The 15,681-nt window shown below is 40.7% G+C and overlaps 1 protein-coding gene across 3 annotated transcripts in view; it reads right to left on the reverse strand.

Annotated features, from left to right (window-relative positions):
• Positions 1 to 9,204, reverse strand: part of DEUP1 (deuterosome assembly protein 1) — a 52,960-nt gene extending 43,756 nt beyond the window's left edge. The window contains exons 1-4 of one of the 3 annotated variants that reach the window (XM_078390136.1): positions 9,033 to 9,204; positions 8,511 to 8,583; positions 2,751 to 2,868; positions 2,484 to 2,655 (exon numbers count right to left, since the gene is read on the reverse strand). In XM_078390136.1, coding sequence (XP_078246262.1) covers positions 2,484 to 2,621 — 138 coding nt within the window. In that variant the 5' untranslated portion in view covers positions 2,622 to 2,655; positions 2,751 to 2,868; positions 8,511 to 8,583; positions 9,033 to 9,204. Of the gene's footprint in view, positions 1 to 2,483; positions 2,656 to 2,750; positions 2,869 to 8,510; positions 8,584 to 8,964 lie in introns of all 3 variants that reach the window. The other 2 variants (XM_072993576.2, XM_072993577.2) reach the window with 2 other exon arrangements.
• Between the last annotated feature and the right edge of the window lie 6,477 nt (positions 9,205 to 15,681).

Genomic DNA, 15,681 nt, shown 5'->3' on the forward strand with positions numbered 1-15,681 from the left:
GCAGCGCCACCACGATTTTTATCATGCTGTGGATTGAATTCTGACTTAAGTATTTGTCTGCAACTTAATATTCATATATTTTTAAGCATTTCATAAGCATTTACAATTTTCATAACTGTAAGAATGTTTTCAATACATATTAACTTTTAACTCTTTGAAGTATTTGTGCTTATGAAACATAGAAACAAGATATAGAAATAAAGCTTGTAGAATTAGAGAAACCAATGTTGCCTGGAATTATTGCTACAATGAAAAAAAACTTGATACTCAGATGAATTTTGATAGGATTGGAAATGATTATTTGGTTTCATTCTGGAATTAACCCTTAACTGAGATAAATGTCAGCTGTGTTTACATGTGCTTCTGATTTTTCCTAGAGGTCCAGAAGGTTCCATAGGGCTCTTAGGGAGATGTTCAGCCATCAGATTCTCTGACCTGACACTTCTGTTGAGACTAGTATTTTTTGAAAAAAACTTTTGAGTATATTTTTGTACTGGGATATTGGAACAGTTGACCAAAATCTCTGTGCAAGATAACAGGTTTCTTAGCCTTACCCTAAAACAAGAGTTTTTATTCCTGATTTAAAACAAAGGATAACTTCAATGGCAAGGGAAAAAGAAAGGAGGATGATTCATTTCCATACATGCTGAACAGCTGTAGGTTTCATTTAAGAAAAGCATATGCACACATTCTGCACATAGTTTAATTGGAGCCAAAATCCATTAATTTTTTACCTTCTCGACCTGACCACCTCCAATGTATTTTTTATAAACTTGGACACAGAATAAATGACGTCAAATTTTTGGTTCATTGATTGCCTTTGGTTCATTTGGAGCAGAGGATAAAGTACACTGTTTATGAAAAGTCATATGCACTTGTAAAGTTCCCTCTGCGCAGAGAATATTATCCCATTATAAGTGTTATATTGGCTCTTGATCATAAATATTTCTTTTTAATATAAAACCTTTCATTTTCAATTAAGGATGAAGTCATTAAATTTCTAATTCTTTTACTGTCTGACCATAGTCTACATTCTGTAGTAAGTGGTTCAAGGTTTGTGTCATAAAGATTTGTAAAGATATACAGTGGTGCCTCGACTTACGAAATTAACCCGTATTGGAACGGTGGCCGTAACTCGAAGATTTCGTAAGTCAAAGCACCGTTTCCCATAGGAATGCACTGAAAGCCATTTAATCTGTTTCGGCCAAAGAAAAAAAAATCACAAAAAAAAGCTGCCCCCGCTGCCCTCTGCCTTCCAAAGCCACCTCCACTGCCCTCTGCCTCCTGTCCCCACTGCCTCCTGCAGTGGCGGAGGCAGCGGGGAAGGGAGGCAGAGGACAGCAGAGACGGCTTTGGGCTAAATGGATTTAGACTATAACACTCTAAAACCGTAGTTACTATAACTAAGAGTCCATGGTATTTCTCAAGGATTCTGTGTCTTATAGTTTAAGATAATTAGGGGTCCCAAGACTGGGAACAATTGCTTTATGAAGACACAGTTACACTTTTTCAACATAACATGATGAGAAGTTTTGATGAAAAGTATAGGCTGAGGAATGGGCTGGTGCATTCTCATTTCTTCTCCCAGGTGAATACTGAAGTCATAGCAACCAATTCTCTTTAAATCCATAATCAGTGCAACAGGACCATCCCAGAAATGAAAAAAAAAATGCTGGCTTCAGCTCCCATGGATTAGAATTGAAAAATAATGTTAATGGGAGAAAAACCACAAACCAGCAACCTCTGGGTGAGAGTAAGGTGGAATAATTTTGTTGTATCTATGACAATGTTTCCTGCTGTTGTGAATGGGATAGGACAACCATACTTGTAGGAAAGAGACAGGTATGTAAGATGTTCAATCTGGATTTAGAAAAGGAAGAGGAAATAAATAAATAAATAAATAAATAAATAAATAAATAAATAAATAAATAAATAAATAAATAAATAAATAAATACATGTGTGTGCGCGTACATACGTACGTACGTACGTACGTACGTACGTACGTACATACATACATACATACATACATACATACATACATACATACATACATACATACATACATACATACATACATAATTATCTCAGAATTCCCCAGAAAATGGAAGTACAGTGGGTTATGGCTATGCCTGATCCTGCTCTCTAAAGACACGAGAAACAAGCTTATTCCTTGCATCTTCGTCACATCAACACTTGAAACTGGCAACATGGCATACAATGCATATGGATTTAACATTCGAATCAATGTGAGTCTGACGTACAGATAAATCTGCTAGCTTTCTGTACTCAAACTGCACATGAATCAAACCCTTGACTTTGATTTTACCACGCATAGTATTCTAATAGAGGAGTATTAAGTATGCATTCAAAGAATATAGGATTCTGATATTTGATAAATATCCTGAAAAAACAAGCTATTAAGTAGTCAGAATTACTTAATATTCACACAAGAATATACAATTTATAAAAGAGCACACCATACCTCTTGACCCTTTTGATCTAACTTGCTTTGGGCAGTTGCTAATTCTTGATCCCGGATTGTCATTCTTGCTTCTAAAGCTTGGAGTTTCCTTTCCCATTCTAATTTCTTCTTATTTACCATGATGTCAATTTGATGCATTAATTCCTGAAGCTCAGCATCACAAGGAACAGACCTAAAAATAAATTATTGTTTTTTAAGTACAGTATAGTACAAAGGAAAGTATCTTTTTACTGAGTTTCATGTTGTATTTCTCTCAAATAAGTTTACCTGTGATTTCAAAATTAACTGGAGTGCTTATGTTTTTTTTCCGTGGTGCTGGGGAGTGTGGCCCCAGGACCTCAAAATGGCTCTGCAAGGCAATTTTGCAGCCCCTGCATGACAATCACTGCAACATAATTTTACAAAATAAACAGGAACCAAAGAAGTCGTTTTCTGTTTCTAGAGGCCTCCACTAATGTGTAGCATGCATAATTAACTTGTAAACTGCCAAGAGAATGTTTTAAGTGCTATGGGGCAGTATATAAGCAGCATGTTTTCCTTGTTTTTTAAATAGCAGTTTTGTAATGAAACAGGTTGTAGCATCACATGTTCTCTGAAATGAGACATATAAATGAAAAAAAGTAAAAGTGAAACAGACTACCAGTGTCATTTCATTTTGATTGCACACTCTTTCGCTCACGGGGACAGGGGGCTGGTATAACCTCTCAGCTCTGAAGGTGGAAAATTAGCCTTAGCCCTCCAAGGTTGTGTACCCTGTCTGTTTGAAAAGAAACCTTTCTCCAGTCTGGCATGGTCAAATTACACGTTAAAGATCTGAAAAGTTGAGACACAGCAACTGGACTTCTTTCTTATCAGGTTGAAATGTTTTGCTGAAAAAGCTGTTTTGATGAGTAACGTTTCAACCTAATAAGAAAGAAGTCCAGTTGCCATGACTCAACTTCCAGATAACCTCACCTGGATGACTGAGAATCTTCACAGATACATGTTAGGAAAAATGTACAAAAATTAGTATTACATTTTTCTAATGACCAGTCACAAGGCAAAAGCAAGTTAGCTGTCAACATGTGGAAGTAAGGAAAGGCTGTGCTAGGACAAACAGAGTTGTATGCTAGACTAAGCTTCTCAGTGAAAGGATAAAAATTTAAATTTAACATAAAGTCTACTCTTTCCATTATTATGGCAAAATCTGTGGCACACTATTTATCATAAAGGTGCCTACCGGGAGGTGGCTATTGAGAATCCCCTGGACTGCAAGGAGAACAAACCTATCCATTTTGAAGGAAATCAACCCCAAATGCTCACTGGAAGGATCCTGAAGCTGAGGCTCCAATCCTTTGGCCATCTCATGAGAAGAGAAGACTCCCCGGAAAAGACCCTGATGCTGGGAAAGTGTGAAGGCAAGAGGAGAAGGAGACGGCAGAGGACGAGATGGTTGGACAGTGTCTTTGAAGCTACTAACATGAATTTGACCCAACTCTGGGAGGCAGTGGAAGACAGGAGGGCCTGGTGTGCTCTCTCTTCCATGGGGTCACGAAGAGTCAGACATGATGGTTGTTGTGGGTTTTTTGGGCTCTTTGGCCGTGTTCTGAAAGTTGTTCTTCCTAACGTTTTGCCAGTCTCTGTGGCCAGCATTTTCAGAGGACAGCACTTTCTGGCCACAGAGACTGGCGAAACGTCAGGAAGAACAACCTTCAGAACATGGCCAAAGAGCCCAAAAAACCCACAACAACCATCAGATCCCGGCCGTGAAAGCCTTCGTGAATACATCAAGTCAGCCATGACTTAATGACTAAACAACAATAACCGGGAGGTGGACAGCTTAGTGGTTTAAGTATCTGGCTGTGGAGCCAGAGGCTGGACATTCAATTCCCTACTGTGCCTCCTTAACAGGGGCTGGATCCGATGATCTATAGAGTCCTTTCCAGCTCTGTAATTCTAAGACACTATTCTAAACCAGAACAAAATATGTCAGCATGATAATTAAGATGATGTTAGGTGTCACAGAACTAATGGAGTTTAATTAGGCTGTGCAAACCTTTCAGCATTAGTTTAAGTAGTTTGGATTTAGAAATTCCATACTGGGTAATATTACACCTCACTTGGCTCACCCAAAGACACAAAACATTAAAATATAGCAGTTAGTCTTTAAAGTGCCACAATGTTTTTGTCTTCTTTATTTTTCTTTTGGTTTTGCCCGAAACCCGAGGATATTTCTGCTTTTCCAAGAAGCTTCATTTTCCTCAGGCTGATTCCAGCTGGCAAACAGGCTGGTGCTTTGACTCTCCAAATTAACAGCATGGAAACCTTCTATTTGGCAAGTATGCAATTAACAGAGTGAGACAGTGCTCTGTGCCTTTGCACCATCTCTGGGCCATCTTTTCTCCATATGCTCCCAAACTGCACTTTGGAGGTCAGATGGCAAGCTGTGAATGGCCCAGTCCTGCCGTGAAAATCTGACAGCACAAAATGTTTAAAGGAAATTATTTAGAGCAGCCATGTTAAAAAAGAATGTTTCCAGAGGAACATGCAACTGCTGAAACTCCTGTTGTACACCGTTGTTTCTGTGGTCCCTGCAGAGCAGTATTCCCTTGGAAGAAAATGAGCTGAAGATTCCAATGCATTTCTGAATCAGTGACAGGATTTCTATTTGTATTCATTCACCTTTTGGATCCTAGCAATGTATCTGATAAAGTGGTCTGCAGTCCCAAAAAGTACATCATCCTAAACTTGAGAATACAGACTCCTCTTAGCAATTTTTTTTTTTTTGCAAAGAGTACATCAAAACCAATGCAATTATCAACCAATTACAATTATCATTCTATTCAGGAAGAATCACCATTTATTCAGCAAAGTCAGCAGGCATTATCAGGGCTTGGAAAAAATATGATTTTTTTTCTTTTAGTACAACCCCCTGGATTCCACCACTACCATGGTCTTCAGCTATGTTGACTTGGGGATTTGGAGGGTTGTAGTTCAAAAATGTAACCTGTCAAAGTTCTGGGAAAGAAAATGGACATTGTCTTTTGACTCACACCATTAGTATAAAACAATAATCAAGTGCCTTCAAATTCTGACTTATGGCAATCCTTTCCAGGGTTTTCCAGATAGAAAATACTCAGAAGTGCTCTTCTTCTGGGGTTGCTCTGGGACTATGCAGCTTCACTACCGGCTGGCTTTTCTCTCAGGAAGCACAGTGGGGAATCAAACTCCCTACTTTGACTCCACAGCCAGAGACGTAAACCACTGAGCTGCCAAGCCACCTTATAGAGTTAGTAGGAGTTATTCATTTGGAAACATCTTTAAAGAGCAGGGGCAGGACAAAAGGGCCCAGGGAAAGCAATGGCAGAAGAAGACAGGTCTTGGAAAAGCAGAATAGCACAGAGGAAAGAAAGCTGGAGGGATCAGGGAAGGAGTGTGGCGGAGAGAAAGAACCACAGCTTAGTGGAAGACAGTGCACTTTGTATGCGAAACAAACAATTCCAGATTAAATCACTAGCATGGTATAGTGTATAGAATAGAATGATAGACTAGAATTCAGGAGACCTGTTTGAACCCTACTCACTCATGGAAATTCATGGGGCGGGGAAAGGGTGGAATTGGAAAAACCAGTTGTTAAATATCTCATTTACCTTGAAAGCCCTATTAAGGTCACTAAAAATCATTTCTGATTTGATGGCACACAACACAAGGTCTCTTTAAAAATATGACTGAGCAACAGGCAAAGGATTTGTAACTGAAACTTTGAGAGTAGCTACCAGTCAGAGTAGACAATACTGTGCTAGATGGGCATACAGCAGAACTTAGAAAAGGCATTTCTTTGCATTACCACTTTTAGAGTCTGCCACCCTCAGTTCCAATTAGTAATTTATCTAACTCTGTGACAAGGACATAGGAAGGGGTTTTGGAGAACTGAGATGAAAATGGAGAGTGGAAAACTGAAATTGCTCAGGATTTACAATGCTGTTTTCACATACTGATTTACAAAGAATTAGTCAAATGTATTCGCGAAGGCTAGTCAAATCTTTCCCTTTGGGCCTTTACTGAGCCATCCCTCAATTATTATGTTTGCCTTTATGTGCAAACATCATAGGAAGTAATTCTTACTTAGACCAATAGGACTTATACCTGAGTAAACATAGAATATGAGCAAAGAAATATTCAAGTTGAATGTATGAAGAAAATGAAAGCTTAAGCAGGCCAGTAGCTTCACCTCTCACAAAATTTGTTTTTCTAAATCTTCAGCCATCATGAAGTATGTTCATTATGATGTTCACTTGCATTAAGATTTCTGAAGAATTCTAATCAGGTAATGTTTAATAAAAATGTCCTCAATAGTATTCTGTTGACAGGGATGAGAATTTTACAATGCAATTTCCAGATAATAACATTTTCCAATTAGGAAGGTTATGCATGCCAAAGATATTAAACAAAAGAAGCCTCTTTTCCTTGACCAGGTCTGAAAAGTAATTTCAACAAGAAATGTGGGTCAATTAGATGCATTCTTCATTAAAAGCAGTAAGTCATACTATTGCCTCATGGTTTGCCTAATAAATGAAACCTTAAATTCATCAGTGTCATGCTACAGTTAACAGATTTATTTCACTTAACAAATTGAAACAGCAGCATGATGTACTTTCATTCTAAACCTTTGGAATCATTTGTGATCCTATGGGGCTGATTAGAGCACAAGTAAGTCTATTTCAGATTCTCTTCTCATTTGTTCCTATTTAGCTCTTCCATGAGCAGCAGTTAAAGTTTTGCAATGCCACTGGGGTTAATAAAATTGTAGGTTGTGGAAAAACCATACAGTTTAAATTAATCAATATAACTCTGCACATTTGATTTTATGCAACCTTCATGCTCAGTCTACAGAGATATTTTTAAATATTGAATCCTATTCAGAGAAGAAAAAATACAAGGAGGTTAGTCTTTCCCAACAAAACCAAAAAAGACTCCTATGACACCTTTAAGACTAATACTTTTTGGCATAAGCTTTTGTGGATTGCAGCCCATGTACTGTATAGAGTCAACTAAAATGTAAGCACATTGACAGCATATTGACTTGTATATTGAAATGGGAATCCCACTGAGTTCAATGGGATTTAGTCCCACTAAAGTATTCATAGGATTGTAGTCAATATTCTTAAATGGCAAACTATCACTTTTCCACCTTAGCCTCCACTCACACAAATATATAATGTGGAACTGGTGGAGTCACTGGTTTCTCTCTTTGCTGCCTCCTTTCCCATGTCATATTTGATACTTCAGTTTCTGCTTAAACCAAAGTTCACACACATTAAAAATTGGAAATTCTGGTTTGAAGTGTTGACTTACTAACTAGAATCTTGAACCAGTTACAAAGCATGATTTAAAATCCTGCTTAACTCATGGTAATGTTCCCTCTACCTATCCTACACTACCTACAGTCTATCACTAATGGACAATTAACAAGTTACAGTCAGAGGAAAACTGGTTAGAAACAGACTAGCTCCACTGCCTGCTGGACAGCTTGTGGACCAAGTAGGAGACTTCCCTAACTTGCAGTTTGGATGTGGTGTGTCCTGGTCGCAATCCACTTATCATCATCATCTTAGAACTGCAATGCTGGTGGGGACCCTATGGATCATTGAGTCCAACCCCTGTCAAGGAGACACAACTCCCAACATCTGGCTCTGCAGATATAGAGACTCTGTGGCACTCCAAATGTTGCTGATCTACAGTTCTCAGCATCTCTTTACTGCTGGCTTACCTTGGCAGAGCTGATGAGATTTGGAACCCAACCAAAAGAAGAAAAACACAAGTTCCAGCCACTGCTTGAAATCCACAGGTATGAAGAACTATGTTATGTATCACCAAGTTGCACAAGGTATGGGGTATGTCTAAGGAGTGGTTTAACAAGTACTATTCATCCCCACCATGAGTTTCCATGGCTGAGCATACATTTGAACTCAGGTCTTCTGAGTCCTGGTCCGTCACTCCATCCACTACCACACAAACTCCCAGAAGATTGCTGGCCATCAACCTTACCTAGCCATCATTTGTTCCTGTGATGCCTCTATCTTCTTCTCCATTTCACCATCCAGGGTTGCACTTATCCACTCTGTTCAGGGAAGAAAAGTTGTTTTTAGTTTCTCGTTTTCGCTAAGACTCCTACTTCAGAGCATAAAAAGCAGCAGCAGACTGATCAGAGAGGCTTTCTCCTTCTTTCCTGCCTTCCTTTCTGTCAAAAAGAATGTGAGAGAGGGAGGAGGAAAACTGCCTCTGAGCATACATAGGCTGTGTAGGTCTCTCTCTCTCGCTCCAGATTCGCTCTCTGGAGACCTGAGAAAGGCAGGGGGGAAAGAGTGCGCCTGAGCATAGGACGTGAGAAAGGAGGGAGAAGCGTGTCTCTGAGCATAGGCAGAGAGTCTTCCTCCCGCCTTTCTCCTCTACTCTGGAATATAGCGAAGACGGGAAACGTTGGCTCGGGCTAAGGGCTCACCTCCCCGCCTCCAGCCCTCCGGAAGGCGAAGGAAGAAACGAGGACGAAGGGAAAGAGAGGACAGTTACCGGGCGGGCTGTCGGTTGTCTTCTGCCCACTTTTTGCACCTGCGGTTCGGAAAGAGCCTGTCAGCTCCGGTCCCCTCTTTTCTGCCCTCCCGCCACGTTTGCCGCCCTTTCCTTCCCCCACAAGGCCGTCCCGTTTCGCAGTTGCAGGTGGGGCCTTGCGGGCGTCTCTCGTTGCCACGGCAACGGGGCGGCCTAGCGGAGGCGCCCGTCAGAGGAACGGAGTTCGGCCGCCTTAGGCGTGGGAGGGGGGGGCCCCAAAACCGACCTTAAAATCGCCGTCAGGAAAGAAGGTCGGGTCTTCTCCTGAGGGAGAGCCTGGTTGGAATAGGGCAGATAAAAGGGGCGCCCCATCCCTCCGTCTCTCTTAGTTGGGGACGGTAGGAGTGAGTGTCAAAAGTTCTATTATTCCTCCCTATATTATATGTATATATCCAACTGGACTTGTAATTATGTATCGCTGTTTATCCTTCTCATTGGTAATTGGTAGCCATCTTTCCGAGGCCGGTGGACTGCTCCTATGTATTAGGAAACCGTTAAGGATGTGCTTTTGGTGTTCCCACAAAAAGCGGGATTGTGCCTTATATGGTGCCTTGTTTTTATATCCACAAAATGATGTAAGTTCTTCAGAAAGGCATCCAATTCTCTCTCCCCCTCCCCCAACAACCCCACGAGGAAGGCGTGGGTTGAGAATAACCGGTCCAAAGTCAGGAAACTTGACAGCTAATTTCAACACAGATCTAGCCCTGAGGGTAAGCAATTTGTATCCCTCCAGATGTTGGACAGTGCCTCTCATCAGCCTTAGCTTACAAAGATAGTGGTGAAGGATCATGGGACCGGCTGTGAAATGACATGTGGAGGACTACAAATTCTGCATCCTTGGACTATCCAGGCTGCCTAACCAATACACCACATCAGCTGAGCTCACAATATTCTCAGGCCCATAAATCTGGGCTAGTCTTCTCAGGAGTAAATCTCACTTCAACAGAGTTTATTCCCAGGATATATCTATACAGTTACAGCCATGTGAATATTTACTCAGAAGTAAGACGACTATCCTGTGTGCATTTACTTAGGAGGAAGTACAATTTAAATCAGATCACGAGTCTGCATCTGATTAAAGTAAAGGTAAAGGTTCCCCTTGACAATTTTTGTCCAGTTGTGTCCGACTCTAGGGCGTGGTGCTCATCCCCGTTTCCAAGCCATAGAGCCAGCATTTGTCTGAAGACAATCTTCTGTGGTTGCATGGCCACTGCGACTTATTATTTATTTATTTATTTATTTATTTATTTGATTTATACCCCGCCCATCTTAGACACAGAATGCTGTTACAGTACCTTCCCACCGAGGTGGTCCCTATTTATCTACTTGTATTTGCATGCTTTCGAATTGTTAGGTTGGCAGGAGCTGGGACAAGCGACGGGCGCTCACTCCGTCGTGTGGATTCGATCTTACAGCTGAAGATCTACAGACCTTACAGCACAGAGGCTTCTGCAGTTTAACCCGCAGCACCACTTTCCATCTATATCTGATTAAACATGTATAATATATTTATTACATACTCAAATATTTCTTCATTTTTCATGGATTGCATGGGTATGCTATCATGATCAATGTCGTCATCTTAGAATGCAGAGCTGGAAAAGACTCTATGGATCATCATGTCTGGCACCTATCAAGGAGGCACAAGTGGGGAATCGAACTCCCAACTTCTGGCTCCACAACCAAGCATAGTGCATAAGCCAACCAAAGTCCTTTCCACTAAGCTAATAAACTCATTAGGTGATCTTGGATCTGACACTCTCACAGTCTGACTTACCTTGCAGGGTCATTGGAGTGATCATGTGGGAACTATGTCAAACAAGTGCAATGCCTTGAGTTCATTGGAGGAACATAAATATAAATATAACCAATTAAATATATACATAAATAGCTGGTTCCCTTTAAATTACATTGCACTGAAGACTAAAGAAGGATTGTCTCTATGTCCATCTGTTCTAAGGTAACTGAGTTGGTTTGTGTGTGTGTGTGTGTGTACAAGTGGACATAAATTTTGCATTTGGGTGGCTACACTAAAATATTCTTGAATAAGACTGGAATAATTTGCCATGAAGGTGATCTAGGACTAAGGTAGATACATAGTCCGTTTCTCACACTGTCACTTGCTCATACATAAAATAGGCATTATGATGATTTGCCTAATGGAACTATTTTTAAAGAAGTGTGTATCATTTTGTGGGTTTCAAGGAAGGAACATTTTCTTCCTAATAGATCCACGTGGTCACTTTGTGAAAATTCATGTACAAAGTTGTAAAAGTAAGTTTATTTTTTCCCATGGTATATAAGTCTCACATTCCCTGTCAGAACTGAAAACAACACTTTCAGTCAAGCACAGTATATATATATATGTTGTATTTCAGAAATGTACCAAGGGTTCAATAATTTTTTAAAAAATGCTTTGAAAATAAAGAATCAGTACAATAAGATTCCCTTATCCTTGGGATCAGTATTTAGTGATGCACTTATCCACATACTGCAAAATTGAATCAAATATTAAAAATATTAAAATAAAAAATGCAGAAAAAATCATGTTTTACCAGAACTGGCGATAAAGGGATCCAGAGAATCTGTTATGAAGAATACATAGCATAGCCTCTGGCTGTTTAAGGCCTCTCCTCTTGTGTGTTTTTCCTGGAAGGCTCTGGTGTAGCTCCTTGTGCCTTCTGGTTTACCCATGTGGTGTCCACTGAGGTCGTGAATATTAATGTAATATCTTCATAGACCAATGGGAGTGCTGGTGGGGTGGAGTCACGAGATATAAAATACTCAGCAGGAGGAGACTGAGAGTCAGAGAGATTGAGAGTTAAAAAAAAGCATAAGTGCCGGGTGATCTAATGAGCAAGCAGAACCCACCCGAAGGGATTTGTAATGCAATATGAAGTGCATGTAATATGATTATGATTTTTAATATTGTACTTTATTGTGTTTTTTATTCTTTATAACTATTTTTAAAATAGTCTGTGAGCTGCTTTGAGTCCATTTATTGGCAGGGATTAAGTAAACTGGATGAATAAATTGCTTATATTTTAAGATGCTGTTTTAAAGACAAAAATGGACAAAGGTTCTCATACTGAGGACTGTACTAGAGGATAATCTGTTGAACACCACATTCTGGTGCGGGATACCATTAAAGTTAGCTGTGAATAGTGCTAGTACCCAAAGTAGGCGAGTCTGCCCTTTTTCTCTTCTTCTCTTTCTCCTTGCTGGCTGCATCATCCTTTTTCTCACTTCTTAATCACCACTTAGTAGACAATTGATGGGATATATCCCACTTGCCAGGCTTGAACCAATCAATGTACCAGTCACTTGCAGAAGACTGTTGAAATTTTGTGAGTTTTCTTGTGAGTTTTCTCCCAGGAGGCTCTGGAGCAGCTCCTCTTACCTGGTTTTTTACCTAGACATTTTTTTAAAAAGCATCAGTGCCAGATGATCTTGGTACAAAGCAAAATGGGGTATCTCCAGCTGGCTTGCTTTGCATTGAGGCCTGAGAGCACACCAACAAACAGCTCAGCATGCAGGTGAGTGGCTCTTCCAAGGTGGTGGCAGCAACCTCTGCACTCCGCCTTCTCTTCAGGTAATCATAAGGTTTGCATGGATTGGAGAGTGAGTGGTGTCTGGTTTGAGGAGGGAAATGTTTGCTATAATTCATGTTTTCCAGCACCCACAGGGGGGCTCAGAAACAATTACCCATGGATACGAAGCTCCTACTGTATTTCTCAAATTAACTCTGGGCTCAGTCACACCTTCCAAATGAATCCAAATTATGCTGATTTGGCTGCTTTTAAATTCTTTTCATAGTTTTCCGGTCACACAATACACAGCCAACATTGATTAATTTCACCCATCAATCAGTTTATTTCTTCCTTGCCAGGAAGGTTGTTTTAAATTGTACTGATGATGTATTGCTTCATTCCTTATCGTTTCAGCATGTATGAATGTTGCTGTCAATTTATTTTCTTTGTGAAGAGTTTGGATTTCTGGGCACTGAGACCACTTCATGGCCACTGCGCTTGTGCCCCTAAGAAGTATTTTTTAAAAAAGGAATATTGGTAAATTGCTAATAGCAGCTGCTACTACTAGCGAGAAAAAAAAAAGAATCAATGCAGGTACAAACAATGTGAATACTCCTGTCAATATATATACCAAGTGATCCTGAAAAAAAAATGTATTGGAACAACAGAAGTATGAAAAGAATCGGTATAACTGGTGCTCTTTTCTCACGTGTGATCGAGCCCTCTGTTGTACTGGATCCAGAGCTAGTCCCGTCATTAGGAAGAATAAAGTAGCTTGCCTCAGGCTACAAGTGTGAAGTCCCATTAAATGATAACAAATCATTTCACTTTGCTTTGTATTTTTACCACTGATACTGGTCTGGGTGAGGATAATAGTTGGATTTTTGCTCATGCTTCACATTCTGTGCCTTTCAATAATATTGTGGGGTAACGTTGGATCAGGATACCCAGTGTTGGTGGATAGAATGACAGACTACAACTCAGGAGATCTGGGTCTGAATTTTTGTTTGGGCATGGAAACTCATTTGGGGGAGGGGAGGGTAGAATTGATAAAACAGCTCCTTAAGCATCTCACTTACCTTACAATCGGGGTCGCTGTAACTCAATTCCAAATTGACAGCACGTAACACGCAAGATAGGGTGAGTGACACTGAATTTCACAGTGATTGGAACCTAGATAGTTCAAATATAAATTAATAATTGTGTTCAGTCAAGTAAATTCTGGCTTATGGTGACCCCTTTCATGGTTTTCTAGATAATCCAAAGTGGTTTACCATTCCTTCTTCCGGGGGCAACTTTGGACTCTGCAGCTTGCCCAAGGCCACATAGGCTGGCTCTGCTGAGATTCACAGTGGGGAAACAAACTCCCAAACCCTGGAACCACAGCCAGATATTTTCTTTTAAAAGAGAAATAGCATTACCAAAGTACCTATTGGGGATTCTTTCCGAGCTTTAGATGAAAGCCTGACAGGGTCAGCAATCAGACTTTTGGAGAAGAAAACATTTGCCTGTAAGTTAAAAGCTTAAAACTTGGGAGAAAGCTGCTGCTAAATATTTTCTCACAAAAAGATGGCTTAGAATATTCTTTTCTTTCTCTGGGTAGTTAATAGGTATTGATATTTGAGCTTTACAGCTAGGTTCAGCAACAAAAATACGACAGTGGATCCCCTTTGTAATCAAAACGAACACTTTTTCAGAGTGCCAGCCAGCCTTATTGTGCTCTCCTGTTTTCATAGAGGGAGGAGAGCTCAAGAGTGGCAGGGGAGGGAGAGAAAAATAGATAATTTCTACTTCCAAGCTCACCATGTATTCAACTAATCATAAAATAATTAGGAAAGAAGTCATGAAAGGCTCTAGAGCAGGGGTCTCAAACATGCGGCCCGGGGGCCATTTGCGGCCCACCGGATGATAGTTTGTGGCCCCCGCCTTGCCTGCCCCCCCAAAGCATCCACGCAACCTCTGCTGTCAAGAGTAAAAAAAAGCCTCGCCTCACTCACTGGCTCTCCTCGCTCACGCACCCCTCCTCCTCCTCCTCAGAGCCCCAACCGGGCTAAGGAAACTCCTGGGCAGCTTCCTCGGGCTCTTGCTCCGCTTGGTGAAAAATCTGATGCAGCCCAGCCTCACCCAGACTGTGCCTCCAGCGGCTCCCAGGTAAATTGAGTTTAAGACCCATGCTCTAGAGCAAGGGTAAAATAGCATTTTCTTGCTCCAGTGGCCCCTTCCAACTCAATTATTATGATTCTAAGCATATGCATTACTATCACTCTAAAAACGTAAAAATCAAAAAACTAAAAATCTGTTAGCAGCATAAGTATTGAATGTGCTCCCCTCTTAAACAGTTAATTTAAATGTACAGTGGACCCTTGACTTACAGACGGCTTGACTTACAGACTTTTTGAGTTACAGACTTCTCTGGTCGCAAAATTTAGGTTTGATTTGCAGCCTGAGATTTGACTTACAGAGCAGAAAAAAACCAAAATGGAACAAAAACGGCCTGTTACGGGATTAATCGGTTTTCAATGCACTGTAGGTCAATGGAGACCTGACCTACAGACTTTTGACTTGAGAACCGCCTTCCAATACGGATTAAGTTCTCAAGTCAAGACCCCACTGTACTGGAGGCGGGGCTTTGTTGCGGTGCTGCCAGCAACTCCAGAGAGGAGCTCTCTCTGGAAAAAGCTGGAACCCTCCGGTCCGGGATCCCCCTTTTGAAATGGGGATCAAAGGAGAGTCTAGAAGAAGTCTCTCTGAAGCAGATGGTGAGCAGCAGAAGGAGAAGAAAGGGAGGCAGACCCGGACTTTTTTCTTCTGAAGAAATCACCGTGCACGGACTGGAGCAGGCGCCATTTTTTGGGCACTGAGCCGCGAGGAACCCTTTACCGGGGGAGAGGAGAGCAATCAATATAAACTAAAAATATATAACAAGTAAGTAAGCCGAAGCCTCTGATTTATGAAACAGCCTCATGAAGCTGAAATAAGAATGAAAATATTTGGCGGAAAGAATAAATGCAGCGGCGGGTTTATCTTATCAGTCTGACTCAAAAGCGAAACTGAGCTTCTCCAAGTGAACTATTAAAACG

The sequence above is a fragment of the Pogona vitticeps genome, chromosome 3, assembly GCF_051106095.1.
Source record: "Pogona vitticeps strain Pit_001003342236 chromosome 3, PviZW2.1, whole genome shotgun sequence".
Taxonomy (NCBI): Eukaryota; Metazoa; Chordata; class Lepidosauria; order Squamata; family Agamidae; genus Pogona; species Pogona vitticeps.